Genomic DNA, 25154 nt, shown 5'->3' with positions numbered 1-25154 from the left:
AAATTTAAATACTTATAATGATTACATATACTATTGAAATTCTGTCTGAATGGAAGGAAAAAATCTAAAATGAGTGAATTTTATAAAGGTTTATAACTGAAGAGTATCAGGGTCATAGCAAAGGACAGAAATGTAAGATATTGCAGATGGGGAAAGGATAGAACCCTCTCATATTTAGAAAATGGCAGCAACCATGTTATATATATATATATATGTACATGATAAAACATATTTACATATATGCATATATAAGAAAATGAGAGAATATCTCAAAAATTGTAATTTTGTGTAACCTTTGTCTATTTTTCTTTGTAATATCAAGTACTATAAATATAATAAAATCTGTACAGTAAGAATATATCTTTTGATAAAACTGCTAGCTTTTAGAAGTTGAATAAGTTATGACACGTTTAAGGCTTCATTACCTTTATCAAAAAAGTAGTATAACTAGAAATATTTTAATCTATAAAATAAAGTTTATAAATAGGAAAAAACGGAAGTATATGCACCTTCCATCAGTAAAATTCTTAAAATATTTTTCAAATTTTGCAGATTTTGTACATATTTGTTTATTATTTTTATATGGTTTATTTTTTATATTTAAAAATTTCCATCTCCTCCCCTCCTTCTTCCCCTTCCCTCCCATCCCCTCCACCAATACCTCCCCTCCCTCCCTCTCCAGGCCAAGGAGCCATCGGGGTTCCCTACTCTATGTTAAGACCAAAGTCCTCCCAATTCCCCCCAGGTCCTAGAAGGTGATTCTGTATGGACGGGCTCTGTGGGAGCCTTCTCAGCTTGGTTGATCATCTTCTTGTTGTATTATTTTTATAATATGAATGGTATGTTTTGTTTTTCTTTTACCATTTTGTATTGTTTTTTGCTGCTGCTCCTGGTGTTGGTACCACTATTCTATAAGGGGTGTTTCAAAATCTTCTTGGGATTAGGTCATTTTATGGGTTAACTTTTCCAATGACACAGAGTTATGTCAATATTTACACATGCCACACTGTATTCCACCAAATATTCCAAATAATCCTAATAGAGACTACTAACAACAATGAACAGATTAAATGTGATTGTATGATCCAAAGTCAACATAAAGTTGGGTATTATAAAACAAGAATGTTTCTAAAAATTAAAGTGAGACTATTCAATGCACAAAATAAATAAACTAAAACATTTAGGGGTAAATTTATACAATGTCATAACTAAAATATATCATGTAAGAAATAATACCCTGGTAATAACAACTTAATCAAAATAATGTAACAAAGAGTCAATCTGTATTTATAGAATAAACGAACAATAGTTTTTGTAATATTCTTACTGCTTAAAACAAATTCAGGATCAATGAAATCTCTACCACACTATTAGTGGCATTATTGACTGAAAAGAAATATAAAAATTAAAATTTGTATAGAAGTAAAAAAAGCATTCTAAATATTTAAAGCCATTTTGACATTCTGAACAAAATTAAGACACTGAAAAGTATACGATACAACATTCTGATCCAAAATAAGGTTCAAAGCCACGTGAATTCATCATGAAGTCATTTTCTCTCATAATTTATTGTGTATGCTTAATTTATGTTAAAGTCCTGTTCAACCATTCCTTTAAGGCCATTGAATTGGAATTACTAACCCATCCTTCTGATAATGGAATAACTCTTGAATTTAAACATCAAGGCATTTTTTATACTAATGATGTTTAATCTAAATGTTACCTATAGATTCATTCAAGTCTTTCTATTTGATAGAGTTAATAACTGAGTTGAATTAAGTGAAATTATTCAGTAGGTTAAGCATATACACTGTCTTCAATTAGAGAATAAACAATGACTAATTCCAGGCAGTCTTAAAATTGCCATTGTAATTGGTCTTTGTCCATTTGCTTCATATTTTTAGTTGATCAAGCATGAGATTATTATATTCTGTTAAAACATATATATACATATTTGCATAAAAATTTATATATTATTAGATTATCAATATTTATATTTGATGGAATATATATATATATATATATATATATATATGTTGGTTAAGCAACATGAGATGTATAATAATTAATTTAAACCAATTCTACCTGTATGTTTTCTTATCTTTTTTCTTGACCCTCATATAATGCTAAGAATAATTAAAACATCAGAACACTGAAGGCATATATATGAACATTTTAAAAAAAATGTTAATGTTGTCATTGTTTTATGACAACAAGAATATTCACCAAAACAGGAGCATTTAGAAAAAATAAATTGACCTTAATATATTCTATGCCAATATTAAAGACATGAAAAAAATATGTGAAAGATTTTTTTTTCAGGGTTCCCTAGGGCATCATACTACTGATTTCATGCTATCGACTTAGATATAATATCTGGATCCTTCATTTGAAGACTTTAAAAGGATATTGTATGACAGATAAAAACTGCTGGTTGAATTATCTTTCTTCAAAGAAAAACCGCTATAAAAATACCCTCCTTCAACATGCATCATTTTATCAGTGAGTTATATTTTTACCACTTCCAGACTGTTCATCAATTTAGTAAAGCTACTTGCTGTTACTTTGAACAATGATATCCAAACCTCTTCACTGTTTAACTTTCTAAAATAATCTGTTCAACTTAAGGAATCTATACTTAAAAGAGTACACTGCATGAGTATATTGATTTTCCGCAAAGGAATATATTTCATGACTGTTTGTTCGCTATTTTATTAGAATATATAACAAATTCAGAAATAAGAATGCATCTTTTAATGTATATGAGTTTATAAAATATAAGAAATGAGGACAAAAAGATGACCTTAAAATTGAAGGTACTGACTTATTTAGAGAGACCATAACTTAAAAATATTAGAATAGATTTCTGGTTTTAAGTCTTCAAGTAAATCTAAAAAATGTTATCAAAATACTAATTATTCGAAAAAATATTATATCATATGTTATAATAATCATAAGTGTACCCAATTGATATTTTCAGAATTAAATTATTTATTTAGCCAGTCAGAATAGTACTGGAAAGGTGCAACTTAGTCTATGGTCTTAATCTATTTCAAGAATTGAGGAAAACCAGTAACTGTTTGTTCTTCCTACAACCCCACTGTCAAAGGCACAAGAGCTGTAATAGAGTGAATCCTCCCACCTTAGCATCAGAAGTCTTCATTTTATTATATCACATTTTTTGAAACAAAACAAAGGAGTTAAATAAATAGTTTTTTTTAATTGACTCACTGTGTGTATGTGTGTGTGTGTGTGTAGGTTTGTAAGTCCAAATACTGTTTCCATTATCAGTGGTGATAAGAGTGTCCCATCATGTAGCTTGTGGTACAGGCAGTTTTGAGTTACCTGACACAGGAACTGGGAGACAAAGTCAGGTCCTCAGAAAGAGCAAAAAGTCCTATTAATCACTAAGTCATCTATTACTCATCAATAAAATCATGTTTCTAACAGATATATTACTAATTGAATCAGTTTTTTTAGGAATAATCAGATGTGTTACTCTCTATTACTTTAAAACAACTTTTAGCAGATATCGCTCTGGATGATGCACAATATAATTTCAAGTACAAATGCCGTTTTGAATGTACAGATCCATTAAATGCCACAATTAAATATTTACCAAATAACACTGCATTTTAAGTTTGGTTTTTAAGACAGTCTTTCTCAGTAGCTGTCCTGGAACTCGTTCTGTAGACCAGGCTGGCCTCGAAGTCAAAGAGATTCACCTGTCTCTGCATCCTGAGTGCTGGGATTACGGGTGTGTGCCATCACTGCCCAGCCAACACTACAGTTTTTTTCAGTTGCAAGTACTCATGATTTTTTTTAAAAGAAATTCTCGTGAAGACATATTTTTGTTTGCAATATTACAAAGTCTCATTTTTAAAAGTATTTAATTTTACTTGAAAAAACAATATTTTCTACAAATATGAATTGAACTATGTATAATATTCAGTATCCATAATTCCATAATATTATTAACAGAACAAACACTTATAAAATATTAATACTCTTCCACTAAAAATGAGTACTGATGTCATTTTAATAGTTTACTTTGCTTGACTATTTAAGAATATTTCCTTTAACTTAAACATAGATTAGAAATAGTAAGGTAAAGTTTTTGTAGAATAGCTGTTAGTGTTTTTTTCCTATTTTTGCATCCCCATAAGCTTAAAACTTAAATATTCTTATTTAAGTTTAGTAATAGTCAATTTTCAGATTAATCCCTGCGAATTATACTCTGTACAAAGTATCCACAACTGCAATTTCTTGTCATGTTACTTTTTCCCGATTAATTAACACCTGTCACCATCCTTCCATCTGGATATCTTTTAAGAAAGTGTAAACTTCTTTTAATTTAGTTAAAAGTAACATAATTGGGGACCAAGTAATTGAATATAAATCCATACCTTAAAGAAATATGAATAATTATCTGAAAATCTTAGAAATTACTTCTATGGGGATATTAGTTTCGTTACAAGGAAAAGATAGCAAGGATAGTACAGAAATATTTTCTGAAATTTAGACCATCTGTGTTGTTGGTTTAGAATGCAGCAAAAGAAAAAGAGGATATAATCACTTTGGTTAAGACACGGTATTCACTCATACTTCATCATTCTATTAATCCTTCCCATGTCTCTGATATGCAAAATGAAAGGCCTGAAGCTAAGAAGTAAGTTTTCATTTTGACTGTTTGCAAGACAATGATAATAAATATAATATGTAAAATTGAAATAAAATTTTTTGTGTTATCTGTTTTTAATAACAGTATTCTTAGTAATGGAGGACTAGATAAAAGTTAAATGGTGTAATGCCTTTCAATCAAGTACAATTATACTCAGCATCCTTTATGAAGTATATTGGTAAAAGCAGATCAATCATACACATATTGTTTGATTAATACACACCTGCTTTCTATGACAAAGCTTAAGAACTAAATGCTTCTTGCAGCAGCATCACTGGGTGATTAACAACGATAGTCATTTCTTTTGGAATTAGTCTTTTTGTGTACGATAATCTCATGTATTTGGAATGAATCAACAGCATCAGCATCATCGTGGAGCTTGTTAGATATGCAGAATTACATATTTAGTCCCATATCTATTTCACAACATTTATAGGTGACTTCAATACACATTAAGTTTGAACAGCATTTCTTGTAATGCCTAACTAAATTCGAAGTGCACTCAAATGAACCAGAAATCTGGCTTTTGAGAATAAATGTATAGAAAGCATAGGAGCAATTCTGACCTAAACACTAAAGAAACATACAAACATCTTCATTTTGGGTTGATTTTAACTGTTTTCAAAATTAGAAGTAGCTTATTTTTCTTTCAGTCAGTGGAGATACAATGCAAACTAACCTTGAGCTATGCTAAATTACTTTTTTCATTTAATTGCACTATAGGGAGCATTATGAGTTATGAGCAATTTTAGTGATAACAGTTTCATCTTGAGGATAACTGTTAATGGTTGTAAAGTCAGCTGCTCCCCTTTAGAGTATTTTAGGAAATATTTTGAATTGTTTTTTATGATGTAAAAGGGTAACTATTTCTCTTCTGTAATATCGTGCAAATGTTAATTGGTGTTAATCTAACACATCTCTATTTTAACTATTGTATTTATGTATAAAAATGAGTCTACTTATTTTAAGGAAACATTTTCTTCAGGCTGTGTTTTTCTTATTACTTTTTGTTTCTGAATCATTCTGGTCCCTCTCTTTCATTAGACAAGTAGGAAACAACTACCAGGTTGTGCACCTTCACTATATCGAGGAACATAATTATTGAGAGCAACCAACTGAACTGTATTAATTACAAAATGAATAAAACATGGTCATTCAGAAGATTTAAAATCATTGTACATACATCAACAATGAAAGAAAATGAGTCTATGAATTTGAGGGAAAACGAGAGAATAGCATGAGAGGTTGAAAGAGAGGAAGAGGAAGAGAAATGTAGCATACGTTGAACTGTTGTGGAATATTACTTCAACTAAGTAAAGTTGTGATACATTGTTTTAGCCTGACCTTGTTTAATTATGTAAAGGTGCGTTGCTGGTTCACGTTTTCTGCCTAAGGTACCTAATTGCCCTAATAAGAAGCTCAACAGCTGATAGCTAGACAGTAGAAAGATTGGAGGGGCTGACAGGCAGGGAGAGTAAATAGGAGGGGAGAAAAGAGGAGAAGGGAGTAAAGAACAGAGAATGAAGGAATGAGAGAGAAAGAAAAAGAGACATCTGGGTTTTGGGCCCAAAATGAAGCCTGCTAAAATGTACTTTTCCTGTTCACTATGATAATGTTGTAGAGAAAGACCGTGATCACAGAAAGTATTATAATAGAAATCATTTAAATGATGGCTTGGTTACATTTTCAATGGTTTAGTCCATTATGATCATGGCTGGTAACACGGTGGCATGCAGGCAGATAGTAGCTGTGAGCTATTACCTGACCCATAGGTAGAGAGAAGAAGAGAGACTCTAGGTTTGGCACAAATACTGCATGATGACACACACCTTGTTCACTTTTTATCTGTTGATCATTTGATCATGTCTCAATCTTTCAATACCATAAGAAACAGATCACCTTCTCATGCTGCTTATAGATCTCAGCAATGGGTCAGTTATTCACATATGTTATTTGTCACCATAAAAACAATAAATTATTGCACAGTTGAATATGATGTGTTAAATTATTATTACTGATTCAACCATGGGATTCATGCAATGATAGGTTTTTTTTTTAAAAAGTGAGACTGTAATTACAAAATTTTCCTTTATCACCTCCTACAAAGCCGTATCATATACCTCTCCCTAACTATACTTCCCTCAAATCATGACTTTGCTTTCACTTAGTTATTTCATGTGTGGATGTATATGCACATAAATATCTTTCCCTAAACATAACTTGTTCAGTCCATACACTGTTATTTATGAGTAAATTGAGGATTGACCATTTAGTACTTAACAATCAATTGCCATGTTCTTATTTTAGGTATATGAATGTTTTTTCTACATGTGTGTTACCTAGTGCCCATGGAAGTCAAAAGAGTATAAGATTTCTGATGATAGAATTAAGAAGATTGTAAGTTGCCATGTGGGTGCTGGGAACTGAACACAAGTCTTCGCAAGAGCAGAAAGTGCTCTTAATCATTTAGCCATCTCTCCAGACCCATATCTAATTTTCATTCTGTTAATTTCAGTTCTAAATTTTTAAAGAATACTACTTCTACTACTAATAATGTGATATACATATGAGAATGACATAAACCAAATGAAAAGTAAATAGAATCAAAGTTCTTTAATTTATATTTCTTTTGTAAGTAACAGATCCCATTTGCATATAAATACAGGAAAAATAAAGCATAACTTAAAAAGCCATGCTTCGGATGGAAATAGAAAACACTATTCTGAGTGAGGTAACCCAGACCCATAAAGATGAACATGGGATGTACTCACTCATATTCGGTTTCTAGCCATGATTAAAGGACATCTAGCCTATAAGTTTGGGATCCTTGAGAAGATAATAAGAAGAACCTCCACCTGACGATAGATGAAGAAAATGACAGAGCCCCACCTTGGAGCACCGGACTGAGCTCCCAAGGTCCTGATGAGGAGCAGAAGGAGAGAGAACATGAGAAAGAAAGTCAGGACCGTGAGGGAACCTCCAGCTGGCGACAGATGGGGAAGGTGACTGAGCCCCACATTGGAGCACTGGACTGAGCTCCCAAGGTCCCGATGAGGAGCAGAAGGAGCGAGAACATGAGGGAGAAAGTCAGGAACGAGAGGGGTGCGTTCACTCATGGAGACGGTGGGACAGAACTAATGGGAGATCACCAACTCCAGTTGGAATGGGACTGATGGATCATGCGACCAAACCCGTCTCTCTGAGTGTGGCCAACAGCGGGGGCTGACTGAGAAGCAAAGGACAATGGCTCTGGGCTCTGATTGTTCTTCATGGACGGGCTCTGTGGGAGCCTTCTCAGCTTGGTCGATCACCTTCCTGGACCTGGGGGGAGTTGGGAGGACCTTGGTCTTAGCATAGAGTGGGGAACCCTGATGGCTCCTTGGCCTTGAGAGGGAGGGAGGGGAGGTATGGGTGGAGGGGAGGGGAGGGAAGGGGGAGAAGGAGGGGAGAGAAAGGGGAGAAGGAGGGGAGGGAGGGGGGAGGAGGAGGGAAGGAGATGGAAATTTTTAAATATAAAAAAAAATAAACCATGAGAAAAAAAAAAAAAAAAAAGCCATGCTTCAGAAGTGTATAAAGCTTTCAGTTAATTGGTGTAAAATCAAAATTGTGATTTTGTTTTGTTTTATTTTTCTGTGTTTCACATATCCATGAAAGAATCTTGCAATCTGTGCTTTAATTGTGAACACACTACACCAGGGCTTCAGGTGAAGGAGACAGCTGCATGGTTTCCACATGGACCAATTAGATCTTTGCCTGTCTGCATTCACTTTTTCATGTTCTAGCAGATTTGGGATGCTGAATCACTTCCAAAACCACAGTCCGTGTTTGCAATGTGTGACTGAACTTTATAGCTCATGCCTTGCTTACATATAGCAGCAGGTTTGAACATACCTTTCTACAATATTTGTATCTTGTATACTTGTGGAAAATTATAAAACTGAGAATGTAGGCTTCTTTCTCAAGTCTTTGTATAGGTATCTCAATTTGTTTACCATAAAATTGGGAAAATATGGTAATGGTACATATATTTACTATTAAAAATTGATGTCATAGCCGGGCGGTGATGGCGCACGCCTTTAATCCCAGCACTCGGGAGGCAGAGGCAGGCGGATCTCTGTGAGTTCGAGACCAGACTGGTCTACAAGAGCTAGTTCCAGGACAGGCTCTAAAGCTGCAGAGAAACCCTGTCTCGAAAAACCAAAAAAAAAAAAAAAAAAAAATTGATGTCATATGAAGACAAAAGTGTTTATTCTCTATAAAGATTGATGGTTCTTGAAAATACAAACAATTAAATGATCTTTAATATAAGCTGGTTAATATCAAAAATGTTTGGCATATTAAAAACAATAAATTAGCATATGTTTTATAAAAGTATAACAGCTTACATAAAGATAAAAGTTTTTCTCATATCTAATTTAAGGGGGATTGTTTTATACATTAATTAATATCCTATTTTAAAGAAAAGATGAAAAATTTGCAAGTGGGTCATCTTTATCAGACTATTAAAAACCCACAGCTTTGTTTAAACATTTTGATAATAAAGATACCCTAGATAATAATAATGATTGACTCTATATTCAAGTAGTAAAAATAATTCAGTAATTTGAGGTTAATATGAAAATCATGCGGTACAATAAAACTCAGGAAAAAAGAATAAATTAATATTTATTATATTCATTTTTGCTCTGCCAAGGGCTGTAGAGGAACTGCATTGCTTAATGTTCCCAGAGTTTTGAGAGAAGATATTACCTCTCATTTGGAAGTGAAGGCACTAATAGTCTATACAACTTTCATAAAATAGGAAGATCAGCAAGGTGAGGATAGTGAATGATTAGAATTTATCCATCATATGTGACAGCAAAATTCGCATGGCCCTCTCATTCTATCATTTTGTCTTTATAATGTCTCATTTAAATTATCCAAATTTGAATAAATACTATAATTACTAAACATATAAATGTACTAATAGGTGCAAAATAAACATAAAGCAAAGAATACCAGCTAACAAGCCACAATCCCAGAGAACTTAGACAACAATGATGACACTAAGAGAGACTTAAATAGGTCTAAACTACATGGGAAGTAGAAAAAGACAGCATCTCCTTAGTAAATTGGAAGCATGGGACCTTGGGGGAGGGTTGAAGTGGGGAGGGGAGAGGAATGAAGAGGAGCAGAGAAAAATGTAGAGCTCAATAAAAATCAGTAAAAAAATTATACATTTTTCATTGTATGAAGTATCAATTTCTTTTCAGGTTAGAACAGAATACAAATAACTTAGATTATATACACTAAAGTAATAAAATCGAGGAAATAATTCTTCCTTAGATGGAAAATGCATATTCTCCTTGCTTGTTCATTTCTGGTCCACATTTCCTTATGCTCATGTCTGCTTAAATGTCCAGTATTCTCTATGTCATCTCTCAGATCAGCATATTTTGAGCCATTTTATCTAAAATAACAATTCCTGTATCTTGCTATGTATTACATTCAATTTTGTATGGGAAAACATATTAGGCAAATATAATATAAGGCAAATAGTCTTAAATCAGTGTATTTTAGTAAAGTTTAAAAGAAGGTTATGCTGCTTCAGTATTCTGGAGTAAAAAATAATTGGAATTTTATGAGAAATTAGTTAATAATATAGATTTTCTTATCACCTAAAAAGTGATGCCAGAAAAATGTATCTTATAAATATGCAGTCAGATAACTTATTTTCAGCATTTGGGCACAAGCTAGAGGACCGAGCTAAAAAGTTTATTAAATGAAAATGGAAAAGGCAGGCTTCATTAATAAAAAGTCTTACTAAATATGCTTTAGCTTAAAAGAATTTTTGTTTTGTTTTTCTCAACATTACATGGATTCAGCCGGTTATATTTAGGAATATATATGAATACACAGTATCATATATGCACTCAAGGTCAGTGAAAAACAGGCAATAAACTTGAAGATCAGGGAGGGTTATAGGGGTGGAAAGGGAGGAAAGCAAAGGGATAAGTGCTGTAATTAAAGTGTCAGTTTTTAAAATTTATTAAACTTCTTTTTTAAAAAAATGCCAATCCTAAGAGAAGTCAGGGTGTCTCTGTTTACCTTCACTCTTTCACTGCATGAAGCTGGGAAGGTAGAGTTGCAAAGGAGACCCCAGAATGTTAGAGATGCCAAGACCATGGGACATCTGGCAAAGAAAAAATTCAGGCACTAGTGGAGATGGTCCATGAGGAGAGGCTGGTTGACAGAGCTGGAGGCATGGCACTGCCAAGCCCCACTGGAAAACAGAAGATGCTATTCTGTGCCTACACGATGCATATGCTCCTGTGGGATTTGTTGTGTCTTGCTGGACTTCAGTCACAGTTTAGTCTAGTTATTCCTTGTTCCCATATTTCACCCCTTTGGAAAGAAGATGTTAATTCTGTGCCTCTGTATATTAGAAAAGTATGTAACTTGGTTTGTTGTTTATTCTAACAGGAGCCTATATTTTGAGGTAGCCTGAGGTCTTTAAAATTGGGTTTTTGAACATTGTTAGAACTGTTAAGATTTGGGGAACTTTTACAGATTAAATAAGTTCATTTTTTTTCATTCTAAAGTAAACATGATGCAGTTGGGGGCAAAAAAATTGCCAATCCAAGTTCCTACTTCCTTTTCTCCTCCTATTGTCTCCACACACCCTGTCACCCCATCCCAATCTAATTCTCAGAGAGGGTAAGACATATTGCCTTGTGGAAGGTCCAAGTCCATCCCTACTATAACAAGGCTGAGAAAGGTATACATCCAAAGAGAATAAGATCCCCCAAAACAAATTCATGACATAGGGTTAAATCGTTGTGCCACTGCCAGTGGCCCCTCAGTCTGCTCCAGCCCTGCAAATGTCAAAACCATTCAGAGGAATTAATTTGGTTCTATGTTTGTTCCTTCCCTGTCCGGCACCACTTTTAGGTTTGCATTTTATGCATTGTGCAGGCCCTTTTCAATGTTCAAATTTTGAACATTGTGAATAACCTGAAGCACTGTGAATGAAGAATTCTTTTCCCAGTATAGGATACACCCTAGAGATTCTAGACTGTTCTCCCTATGATGCATGTACCAAGACCATCAAAGTTCTAAGAATCCAAGTATCTGAATAACAGAAAGGTGTCCCTGGAATTTGGACCACCATTGGTATCAAATTTCACTAATTCTCAGCTCATATGTTTGCTTCTGCTCATCTGGCAAGAGTGGAACTGTCTTTCCCTGTGTAGTGCCTTGCCTAAGACAGAAGACAGTCTCAGTCTCCTGCTTCTTTAAGGTTTTTTTTTTTTTTTTTTTTTTTTTTTTTTTTTTTTTTTTTTAGCAATGTCAAGCACTCTTGGTTTAAACAACAGCTTTCTGTGTCTTGTCTCACTTGGCGTTGTGTCAGGATGAAGTCTGAAGTCTGACTCAAATTCATATATGTTCCCTGATCAAAGACACTCTAGATAGCTTTTAAAAATAAATTCTTTCTAGATTTTGCCTTCTGTCCTTCATGTCTTGTAAAATGGCAAAATATGATTATTCTTTCACTTACAGATGCCAGAAATTATGTCACCATAATCTGCAGCTTGATGTGAAGCTTAAAAGAGCTGTGGGCTTCTCTTGATAATAAGAACATCAATCTTTCATTCAGTTAATCATTTAGAAGCAGTGCTGTGTGCCTTTAATTAGCTACTATATAATTCAATGGCTGAGGCTATGCTGAGCTCTCTAATCTGTGCTTCATGTCTTTTTGTTGGGGTGGAATATTTTTTACTTTTATTTAACCTTTATTTATTGCTAAAAATATCAACCCACTTTTCTTTATTTTTGTATTTTCTTTGTCATTGTATTTGTGTAGATGTGTGTGTGTGTGTGTGTGTGTGTTTCTATTGAGACAAACTTTCATGTAGCATGAACATGACACAGACTCTCTCTATGGCCCTGACAGAGATCTTAGCTCCTGACTCCACCCTTGCCTTTATTCCCTAAGTAGCAGTTTAACAGGAAATGCTATCACATCCAAAACTTATGTGGGCATAATTTTAATTGGAAAGCGTCCCAACTTTCTCTAGTAAGTTATTTGTCTTTCTTGTTGAAAGCTACAACTTTTTCTTCTCAAAGAGCTGTGATCTAATTATTTATTTGCAAATAAATAAACATCCATCATCAACTTACATTATTCTATACATGATTATCATAGGTTTTATTTCTAGATATTACACGACAATATAGGCAGATTTTCTGTCTTGCCTGTCAGCTCCCAAATAAACACATGTGTACTTCTTAATAATTATGAAAACTCGCCGGGCGGTGGTGGCGCACGCCTTTAATCCCAGCACTTGGGAGGCAGAGGCAGGCGGATCTTTGTGAGTTCGAGACCAGCCTGGTCTACAAGAGCTAGTTCCAGGACAGGCTTCAAAGCTACAGGGAAACCCTGTCTCGAAAAACCAAAAAAAAAAAAAAAAAAAAAAAAAAAAAAAAAAAAAAAAAAAAAAAAAAAAAAAAAAAAAAAAATTATGAAAACTCAGCTGCTATATTAAGATTTTTTAATTAGCTCTTAAAACTTTAATTAACTCATTTCTATGAATTTACTTTCTTTCTCGTGACCTCGTGACTTTCTTATCTTTACTCTGTACTGCCCATATTGCTTTCTGATTTTCTTCATGTAGGCTAGGTAAACTCCACCTTCTTCTCAGTATCCTCACTGCCCCCCAAATCCTGACTAACTATTGACCATATAAATTTTTATTATAATCACATCACAGGGGTATATCTTCTCACAATGTAAAGAAGTATTCCACAACATGATATACTAAATTTCTCTTAATTTCCTAATCTTGAAACTCTTTTTTTTTTTTGGTTTTTCGAGACAGGGTTTCTCTGCAGCTTTTTTAGATCCTGTCCTGGAACTAGCTCTTGTAGACCAGGCTGGCCTCGAACTCACAGAGATCCGCCTGCCTCTGTCTCCCGAGTGCTGGGATTAAAGGCGTGCGCCACCACCGCCCGGCTTCTTGAAACTCTTTTATAGGGCCGGGCGGTGGTGGCACAAGCCTTTAATCCCAGCACTCGGGAGGCAGAGGCAGGCGGATCTCTGTGAGTTCGAGACCACCCTGGTCTACAAGAGCTAGTTCCAGGATAGGCTTCAAAGCTACAGAGAAACCCTGTCTCGAAAAACCAAAAAAAAAAAAAAAAAAAGAAACTCTTTTATGCTATTAAAATTATAACATTTGGTCACAAGTAAGTGGTTTATCAATTTTACTGGTAAATAGTGTTTATTCACACTGTACTTTTAATCATTGATTAAGATTAATAAATATCTGCCATGGTATATGTTTTTAAATATTCGTATCAATTTTATGTGAAATTATGTAATTTTTTCTTTTTAAGTCTCTGTAAACATTTCAAAGATTCTTTTATTTATATCTTCAAAGTTTTGGCATAATCCCCTTATAGAATCATTTGTGTCAACTCAGTGAGTTTTATGTCTAAAGGATCCTCTTAGCAAGAAACCAAAACATTTTATTTAAATAATGTCATAAAATAATTACTTTCCTGGTTTCCAATTTTGATTTATTTTAGATTTTCTTTTTTTTTTTTAGACAGTAAACTTCTTTTTTTTTCTCATGGTTTATTTTTTTTTATATTTAAAAATTTCCATCTCCTTCCCTCTTCCTCCCCCCTCCCTCCCCTCTATATCAATTGTTCATGCACTTTTCTCTTCCCTTGGAAAAAACGTGTTGAGTGTTGTTATGCATCTTCTATCTGTTTGCTCAAGTAAGCGGCTTTGATATTTATCTATACTTTTTACATCTTAAAACCCATTGAAAACTATTCTTTTTAGGCATATTTTTATTTCTTGCAGAGTCGTCTTTCTTCATCACACACTTTGTGTTGGATTCATATAGATTGCACACTTCAGTGAATGAAATCACATATGTTTATCAGTATAAACATTTCTCTGTAAACTGTTATAGTTCTACCTTTAAACTGTGGCTTCAGAAAATGTTTCTATAAAAAGTGATGATATGGCCTACGTCATTTATCATAGAAAAATATTAAATATTAAATATCCTCCCTTAGGTTTTGAGGGAGGAAAGGAAATGGAGGAAATTTTATAATTATATTAAAATCTCTAAAATTATTTTAAATCACTTAGTGTTTTGTATATGTAAAGATTTTATTAAGAGCTTATTAAAATGTGGATTGACTGTCTTGCACAGGTCTATGGTTTAATATCATTCAGATCACAAGAGCTATGCTATTATAAACTATATGTCATCTTTCAGATAGGTATATGCCGCTCTTGCAGATGATACTGTTTACCTACCCAAATTATACTTTCAGTTTTTAAGTGGGCACTTCTGCCATAACACATGGGTTACTGAGAGAGAACATGAAGTTAATTTGGTAATTATTTGTTAGATAAATACACAACGCTGTTAAGTCTGAGAAGAACAAGTTCTTCATGTCCAACTTAGATTGTCTGGCTCTTTTGCATTACTATCTGTTCTTTGGACACCAACACTTCCCTGTTACTCACTGTAAGTGTTATGTCACTGTTCATCGTCATTATCACTTCCTACAACTTCTGTTGGGTTTAGTGATTTACACGGTGATTATTAATGCACCATACTTTAATACGGAATAGGAGCAGAACTTGGGAATTTGTTGCTAATGTATTTATACATGCTTAAGTTAGGGATTCTGTGCATTTCAAATGTACAATAGAAGACTACTTAGCTTTTCTTCTTTTCATCTTGTTAAGCTGTTCCTGTGATAAAATTTATGTTTTAATACGATGTTGCATAACTTCAATTAATGTTTTCTCAGACTTTGCTTTGTGGTATCCAATTATACACTAAGTTAAACTACATGGCAAAATAAGTTAGTTTAACAAAAATATGCTTTAACATGTTGATATTTAAAGTTTGCTAAGGATATTTTGAAAGCCTTAAATATCTCTGGTACTTATAGGTATGTGGGAAAGAACATTATAAAAATTTTAGTGTTCATTAGAATTTGTGGTTCTCACTGTTTTTTCCTTCACAGCAGTTTGTAGGCACTCATTCTAGGGGATAAGTATCAAGCTTACTTAAACTTGGAAATACAGTTGTTTTTTATATTATTAATGCAGGAGAGGAGTCACTCACAATTTTTGTGGACAAGCGGAAGCTGAGCAAAAGATCTGAAGGAAGTGATATAAGCACTAATAGTTCGTCTGTCAGTCTGGAGACACTCCATCAGTTGGCTGCTTCCTATTTCATTGACAGGGACAGCACTCTTCGCAGACTTCACCATATCCAGATTGCATCCACTGCCATCAAGGTAAGCATGAACTAACAGTAACATTGTCCTTTCCCTTTGTTTATTTTATTTCTATGATGCCTTTCTGGCTATTTCCTGGGCCAGGTGTTTAAATGATTACATTTGAAAATGCGTTTTAGTTTTTCAATTGCTTTTAATTATAAGGTATAATTAATTACATGCGGATGGATGCAGTATTTTCGATGTATATGTCTATGTACGATAAACCTTAAAACCATATAGATCATATTTGCAATTGTTTTTAAAATACATCAAGATGTTCTATTTGGATGAAAGTGAGGTATAGCAAAAAAAAATGAAAAAATCATGTCTAATGTTTTAAAAGAAGAATTAGAATGTACAAGTATTTGGAGTAATATATGCCATAAATTGGAATTGGTAGAAAAATACTATCTGGTTACTAAAGTTTTTTGATTTTGTACTTAGTAAGTTTGACTATCAAAATTAATCAAATGCAATTTGATGCAGTTAACCAATCAAAAGATAGAAGAAATAAATACAGGAGAAACAAAGTATGGGGTTGTGAGATTATACTGTTTTAGTGGCATTCCTATAGAATATTAAGCTATTCATATTGTTGTGTTTTGCCAATGGCAAAAACATTAATAACTGAACAGAGAATAGATACAGTAAGTTTTTGGATGAATATAGCAAAAAGAAAATAAATGCAAAGAACTTTTTGTGTTTTGTATTTATTTCATACTTAATACAAGAAGCAAACATAAAGTATAAAAATCATTAATTTATGAAATGAAAATGAATGTACACATGTCTTTGTGCCTTTAAGTTAAAAGATGATCACTTTGATATTTTAAGAAATGCAAGCATGCACAAAGGCATACACATACTCACACACACAGATTATCTTGGAAAATATTGAAATATCTTTAGAGGAAGGATTATCAAACAGTATGGAATGTTTTGGTATATGTTTGTTTAGTGTCTATAGTAAAAGAATTTGGGAAATGTTTCTGTAGATGTAAATTATAAAATGCAATTTTACATAATTTATACTTCATGAAATATAATTCATAATTTAGAAATCAGCCTCTAACTGTGAAACTTTTATTGAGGAACAGAACATATAACCAATATTGATACTGTGTAGATAAATATGTATCTAGTACAATTTCAGATATCTTAGATAATGTAGAAAGGCATTAATATACGATATTATTAGATATTTACTGGATACTACTGATAAGAAATAGACTTTCCCAGAAATAAATTTTAATTATGAAAACAATATGTTAAGCTATATTTTTAAATGAAGAAAGCATGAATATATGTTTATTATATAGTTATTCTCGTTTTCATTAAAACTAGAAATACACAGCTGAGTTTTTAGTACCATTAAGTAAAAAATATTCACTCACACTTCATAACTAAAAAATATTTTTTCTAATACATTCAATTTTTCTCTTACAAAGACATATGTCACTGAATCCATATGCTTTAATGTAGCATATAGCAGCATGTTAAAACTGATTTTGACTTTCCTACACAACAAGTGTTATTGGAAAGACAGTACTCCACACTGTTCACAGTCTTGCTGTGTAGTAGAAAGGAGACCCAAAGAGAAGAGACTCTGATGAGGGATGAGGAATGCAGCATCTTCTCTGAAAGAGAAGAGGTAACTTTGACTTTGGAAGCTGACATCGTCACCTTGATTGAGTGGGCTGTAGTGTGAAGCGGCGGGCTGCGTTCCCGCCGCCCAGTTCCCAGCAACCGGCTAGCTTTACCCAAAATAATTACATGGAAACTGTATTCTTTTAAAACACTGCCTGGCCCATAGTTTCAGCCTCTTATAGGTTAATTCTCACATCTTTCTTTAACCCATATTTAGTAATCTGTGTAGCACCATGAGGTGTGGCTTACCAGGAGAGATCTTAACCTGCGTCCATCTCGGAGAGGAGCAGCATGGAGTCTCCTATCGTGACTGCCTGAAGCGTCTCTCCCACTCTACTTCCTTGTTCCCACAATTCTGTTCTGTCTACTCCACCTACCTAATTTTCTCTTAAAGGGCCAAGGCAGTTTTCTTTATTAATAATAAAAGTAACACATAAACACTCCTCCATCAGTGGGCATCTGACATTTCCCTTTTTCCATTAACCACAAAAGCCCGTGAATTCCTAAGCATCTGACCAGAAACTGAAGACTGACAGATGTCAAATCTTAATAATGGAGAAGAAACAAAGTATGATAGGATGATGAAAGATGATGTTATGAATGACAACATTTATATATTGTCATTAAACTATAAAAAACTGAAAATGATTTTGTGCCAGATCACAAGAGCATGCCTGTGAGCTCATCCACATAAATTTATTAAGCATGCAAGAGTGAGAACAAAAGGTTTTGAAAAGAACAAAATTGAGCTTTCTGGGATTAATGTTGTCTTCAGTACTCCTAATTTTTAGAAGACATTGTAATTTTAAGTGACTGGTAATGTCTGAAGCAGGGTGAGTTGCATTCTGGGATACTCTGAAGGGTTTATGCCACTGCAATAACACTCAGGGGTGGGTATTCACATGAGCCTCAGGAGAACAGACTTTTTACAGTGCAAATACTCTAAATAGGGGTCCTATGAGGATAAAACAAAAGTCTGTCTCACTTGTTTATGATATATAATATCATAAACAATGTATAAATGATAGAGTAACAATGGTAATATGAATAAAAGGGGTGGTAAGATATATTCAAGAATACCAAATATAAATAATAGTAATTCAAAATTACTTTAAGGAAGCCAATTAAAGATTTATCCAGTACCTAAGCACACACACACATGCATGGAAACTAATAATAGAGAATACAAATAATAAAATCAATGTAATGAAGTAATTAATTGAATGCAGAGGTTGTTTTACTGTGTTGTAACTAAATTTAATTCCTTCATTAAATCCTGAGAGCTTGCTTTCATTAACTTTACATATTATATCATATGATAATATATAAGCTGGTATTAAAATAACAAGATACACATCTTCCTCTTTTAGTTGTAGTATGTGTGTTCAGGGTACCATGTACGAGGCATTTTATTTATTGAATAAATGTTCAATGCTTTTGCCTCTCAATTTACAGAATTTACAAAGTACTGTTAAAAAAATAAACTCATACCAGACATCAACAAAAATTACATCTAAATCAGCACAACCGTGCCAACTTTATCCATGTGAATTCACAAAAAAACACAAAGGACTTGAGCAATTAGTGCTAACTATGAGCTGCATTCTAGAAAATGAATGAGAGCAATTTGTTGTGTTTATCTCCTATAATTATGAAAGGAAATGTGAGTAGCAGCTCATTAAGGCAATTGTAAATTTCAAGACAAAGGCTAAAAACTGCTGGGTAGCTCAATAATATCCCACATAAGTGTGATTAATACAAAGATAAAAGTTTTATTTCTCGATAAATCATTCATTGTAATGTCAAATAAATGTCTAAAATTGGTTATTACTTTTTAATTCTTAAGTCAAGTGAATTAACTGGCACACAGTTTCAATAATATGGCCTTTATTTTGAAATAGCCTGATAAAGATCTAAGTTTTAACAGGGCCAATAATGGGAAAATGAAATTAAAGTGAATCTGGGGAGGGAGTTTAACCAAAACCCTAATTTTGATTATACAGATGCACTGTGAAAAATACTTTTCTAATACATTAAATTTTAAGATTAATCAGTGAATAAACTTGAATTATGTGATTAGAATTTAATTAATAGTGCTAAAATAATATAATTGTTATTTTCATGAAGTATTTATGTAATGCTCTTTTATGGTTTTATATGTTATATGATAGAATAGCATTTACTTTACAGATAATATCAGATAAACTTTAATTTTTAGTTTTTAAAGTTTATAAAATTAAGAAAAACATACTGTATGCTAAAGTTAACTATGTTCAGAATCATTATCCACATTTTATATTTAGATTGCTGTAGGTAGGGTTGGGAAATTTTGCACATTCCTTGAACTCTTAAATTATACACTGTGGCCGGGCGGTGGTGGCGCACGCCTTTAATCCCAGCACTCGGGAGGCAGAGGCAGGCGGATCTCTGTGAGTTAGAGGCCAGCCTGGTCTACAAGAGCCAGTTCCAGGACAGGCTCTAAAAAAGCTGCAGAGAAACCCTGTCTCGAAAAATCAAAAAAAGAAAAAGAAAAATAATTATACACTGTGCAGACAGATATTCTCTGACAACCTTATGGGTTTAGAAATATCATTTAAACAAATCTGGGTCTCTCCATCTCTCATTCAAACAAATCTTTGTAAGTGTGTGTGTGTGTGTGTGTGTGTGTGTGTGTGTGTGTGTGTGTGTGTGTGTGTTTATGTGTGTGGGGGGGTTAGATCATCTAAATTAAATTAATCCAGGAGGGGAAAAATAACTCTCAACATGGTTTGGTATGGTACCATTCCACAGGTTGCAATTGGTTACAGTCTGAAAAAAAAAAATGGGGCTGAGGGTCAGATTTCATTACTCTCTGCTTCTTGATTCTGAATGACATACAGTCACCTTTCCAAGCTCCTTTCGTGTTAACTTCTGCAAAGATAGACTATCTTATCAAAGTGTGAGTGAAAATAATCTCTTCTTCTTCAAGTTGCCTCTGTCAGTTATTTTTGTTGCAGTAACAAATACCTAATGCCTATATTAAAGTAACATTTGAATTCACTTATAGAATTTAATTTGACAACTACTCCTAATAAGTATTGTTTATACATTGAGAGAAAAATTATTGATTTACTATTAGCTTTACATTCTTAATTAAAAATAGCTTTTATGGTGCTATAATAAAGCAAGGCCTTTAGTCCTAGCTTTTTAAGGTGTTGAAACAGGAGGATTATAAAATCAAAGTCTAAATGTATTACAGGGTATATCCAAATTAGAAAGATTCTGACACTATTCTAAAGTCAAAGTAAGTTGTGAAAAGCTTTGTATATAGCTCAGTGTGAATGTGCTTAAAATGAAAGTCTGCTATGATTTGTGAAAATTTCGTAGTCAGTCTACTTGGCATGTCCATCTTGGTATAAGTTCAGCTCACATTCCATACTTTAAAAATAATTTACTTTATTTTTTGAGATTATAATATTATACATTTCCCATTATCATTTCTTCCTATTCAACCTTCTTATAAACACCTTTTTACTTTTTTACAATCCAAACCTTCTCAGTCTGTAGAATGCTCTTTGTAGGTGTGTGTTTAGGGAATATTTCATTTCTTAAAGGATGAAAATATCCCCTAAGGCCTTCTTTTCAAATTTCCAGTAAGCGATCTAACACTAAATGGATTTTTTTTTCATGCTGTTCATTGCATCTATATATTAACTCATCCCCCTGTTAGCAACTTCATAGCCTTTGGGTACCATTAATATCTCCATTAAAAATAACTTTTTGTTTTGTTGGTTTCTATACTCACTTTGTCTTAGAGTATGTACATGTGAACATGATCATACAGCATTTTCAGTTAGTAGTTGGTGGGTTTCACTATGAAAAATGACTGCCCCAAAAAAGAAAATGATTGCCTAGTTTGTTTGTCATACTATAAGTGATTGAATTCCCTTGTTTTCCGTGTGCAATTGTAAAATGTTGGATATATAATCTGTACCACCAACAAACACATGCTGGTATTGTTTTCTTAGCTGTTAGTAATAGTGCTGTAATGAACACACACACACACGCAAACACACACACACGTGTTTATATGTACTTATGTAAACTGATACAATGCTCCTCTGCGTTTTAGTGCAGGCATATGCTTTGCTGCAATTTTGACAACAAAAGTGATTAAATTTTTTGTGCATAAATAATGGAGGTATTTTTTTCAGTTTTTATTTCATAATAATAAAATATCCATCACTACTTACAATTATATATGGTTAGATACTTCTTTACTTTTGTTGATCTTTATTTTTTTATATAATTATACTCCCTGATGGTATATACAGAACTTATTATTCTCTACTGATATTCTTTCAATCAAATATTTGTGTGTGTCTGTGTGTATGTGTCTGTGTGTGTATTACCAAGAGGTGCGTAATATTTGCTTGTTACATTAAATAATGAGAGAAATAGGAAAGATATTAAGCATTCTTATTGCGTGTGATGTTTATACTGTTTATATCATTCTTTTGTCCAGATCTTTTCAAATTCAATTCATTTCCTCCTCCAAAGGAGGAGTACTCTCTTAGAGGTTGTCAAGCTTCAGTTGCTTTTTGTTTCCACATACCACATTTCTTATGATTCAGAGAAAAGTTTATATTTGTGCTTTGTCTGCTGCAATATGTCAGTCAGCATAGTGTGTTCCAGCTGAGCCAGGGATACACAGTAATACCTTAACAAAACAACAGAAAGTAAAGACATGGGAATAGGTAAACCAGGCTGGTGATGACACCTACTTAAATATTAGAAAAGATGGTTTTAGAGAAAATAACCAGGATAGATATTTTCAAAAGAATATTGTAGTCAATTAGACTAAAATAAATAACATTTGTGACCTTTATTTCAGTACTAGAGTTTCAGCATAATTTAAGAAACAAGAAAATAGAGAAACCCAAAACTGTCACAGATTTTAACAACTTTTTCTTTGTCACAGAAACGAAAGTCGTGATCAGCAATAAAATGAGATTTAGGTGGGTGTCATGCAAGTTATTTATGCATAAATTAGCACTGGAAAGATATATGGGAAGTCATCAAATATTAAAAATAAATAACAGAATTCTAAAGCATCCACAAGTTAAAGAAAAAAATAAAAATAAATTGTACTGAAGAGATGGTTCAGTGGAAGAAATGCTTGCCCATACTCTCAGGGTTGATTTCAGATCCTTAGACTCACCTAAATCCACAAGCAGTCGAAACATCTGTATTCCTAATGATTTTTAGACAAGGACAATCATGTAGCACGTGTGGCCCTCATCCTGGCATCTGCCCTGGTACACACAAAGTTCTCTAATCAGGTGAAAGGTCAAGACACCAACAATCACAGGTGAAAAATATATGAAAATATCTATTTCCTTTCTTCCTTTCAAGAGATGTGTGACAGCTTAGGGCAAATTGAAAGATTAACAAGTGAAACATATAAAAAAATTTTCAAATGTTTCTGTAATTTACAAAAAGCAGTTACAATATATTGAGGTGAAATTGTCAGAAAGCTAAATTTTTATCATAAAATAAAGAGTAAGACAGGAATACACTTAAAAAGTACAAAATAAACCCTAAGCAAAACAAGAAAAAAATAGAAAAGGAAGTCAATAAATTAGGAAATAAGAAACATTGAGAAAAAATTAAATCATTCAAAATATTATTTTTGAACATAAAATTGATAAGAATATAGAGGAATTAAAAGGACACAAAACAATAAACATGTTCAAATGAGTATGAGAAGTGTATGAGTTCATGACACCGTCAGTGACGCCAGTATGTTAGGAACACATTTATACCTACAGATGTGGAAATTAATTGACACATTCCTTGACAGACAGCTTTCTAAAACTCATTAAAGCATGCAAAATCTGAATCGCTCCATGTTTATTAGACAGACTGATTCTTAATAATACATTATGATGAAAAGACATCCTATCTATATGGCTGCAGTATTGAATTTTTACAAATAATTTAATAAGACAAAAATTATACCAATCTTCAAAACTCATACAGAACATGGAGATAGACTGATGATGCCTAAGCCGTGCTCTATACTAAAAAGTCACTTTAATGCAAGGCTAGATGAAGATGCTACCAATAGAGTTTGCAGAGTGTGTATCTGCACATGCAGACTCAAGTTTAATTGAACCATTTTGAACCAAGGAATGTATCAAAATTTAAGAGGTTGATTCCAATAATTCTGGGAGCAACATGGAAAAATCTAACAATTTCAATTATCCCAATAATTATATTAAGTATAAGATTACATAGAAGATAGATTTAGAAATTTACAAAGGTATAGAGAAAATTTGAACTAAATCAGAAATGTGTTTCTATGAAAGGAAATAAAAAGCAGATAGAAATGGACCTTCCACAGATGATAAGGAGCATGTTCAAAAGTATTTAACAAGTGTTCTCTAATTCCAGATAAAAGAAAGGCATGCCTGCTTCTCTTGCTGCTAATTAAACACTGTTTTTCTGGGTGCTGCTACTTCAGTTATCCAATATAAGGAACTAAGTCATTAAAAATGATAAAACCAAAATTTTCTTTATGCATAGCTAGTTTAAATGATTATACTGAAAATCCAATGATGTCTTTTAAAACATAAGAAGTAAAAGTGAACTTTTTCAAGCTTACAGTATAATATACATTGTAAATCCATTTCTACAATGTGAAAGTATTAATCAGTGATAAACATTTAAAAAGTTAAATAAAGCCATTGAAGGTGTGTTCAAATTCTTCAGTTCATGATTTTAATATTGCTATTGCACTACTTTAAACATGTATGAAATACATGTGTTTATGTCCTCATATGTGTACAAATGCTCTGTATGTCAGGCCATCTGTAAGGACACATTGTACCTATCTGTCTGTCTTAGTCAGTGTTCTATTGCTGTCAAGAGACACCATTCCCAAGGCAACTCTTACAAAAGAATTGACTAAATCCTCTTTAGTTTCAGAGGTTTAGTCCATTTTCATTATGGCAAGGAGCATGCTGGCACACAGGCAGACATGGTACTAAAGAAGCAGTTGAGAATTCTATATCTGGATCCAAATGCAGCAAGAAGAGGGCAACACTGATGTTTAGATTTTGGAAGTCTCAAAACACACCCTTTTTGGCAAATCTCCTCCAACAAAGACGTGCCTACTCCACCAAGGCCACATCTTTTTCTTCCTTTTGCAGTAGCGCATTCCCTGATGACTAAGCATTCAAATATATGAGCCTTTGAGGGCAATTCTTTTTTAAATTTTTTTATTTTTTATTTTTATTTTATTTATTTATTTATTTTATTATTAAAAATTTCCACCTCCTCCCCACTTCCCATTTCACTCTCCCTCCCTTAACTCCTCTCCCCCTCCCTTGTCAGTCCAAGGAGCAGTCTGGGTTCCCTGCCCTGCGGGAAGTCCAAGGTCCAGCCCACTCCATCTGGGTCCAGGAAGGTGCGCCTCTAAACAGACTAGGCTCCCCAAAAGCCAGTACATGCAGTAGGATCAAAACCCAGTGCTATTGTTCTTGGCTTCTCA

General features: G+C 33.2%; 1 protein-coding gene across 2 annotated transcripts in view; it reads left to right on the top strand.

Moving 5' to 3' along the window:
• The window catches only part of Brinp3 (BMP/retinoic acid inducible neural specific 3), a 384777-nt gene that overhangs the window by 180442 nt on the left and 179181 nt on the right, over window positions 1-25154 (top strand). For both annotated transcript variants that reach the window (XM_038349419.1, XM_038349420.1), the window contains one exon: window positions 15801-15991. In XM_038349419.1, the coding sequence (XP_038205347.1) occupies window positions 15801-15991 (191 nt within the window). The remainder of the gene's footprint in view (window positions 1-15800; window positions 15992-25154) is intronic.

Source organism: Arvicola amphibius, chromosome 12 (genome assembly GCF_903992535.2).
Source record: "Arvicola amphibius chromosome 12, mArvAmp1.2, whole genome shotgun sequence".
Lineage (NCBI taxonomy): Eukaryota > Metazoa > Chordata > Mammalia > Rodentia > Cricetidae > Arvicola > Arvicola amphibius.
The sequence above is the reverse complement of the archived record's forward strand: the minus strand, read 5'-3'. Positions and strand labels throughout refer to the sequence as shown.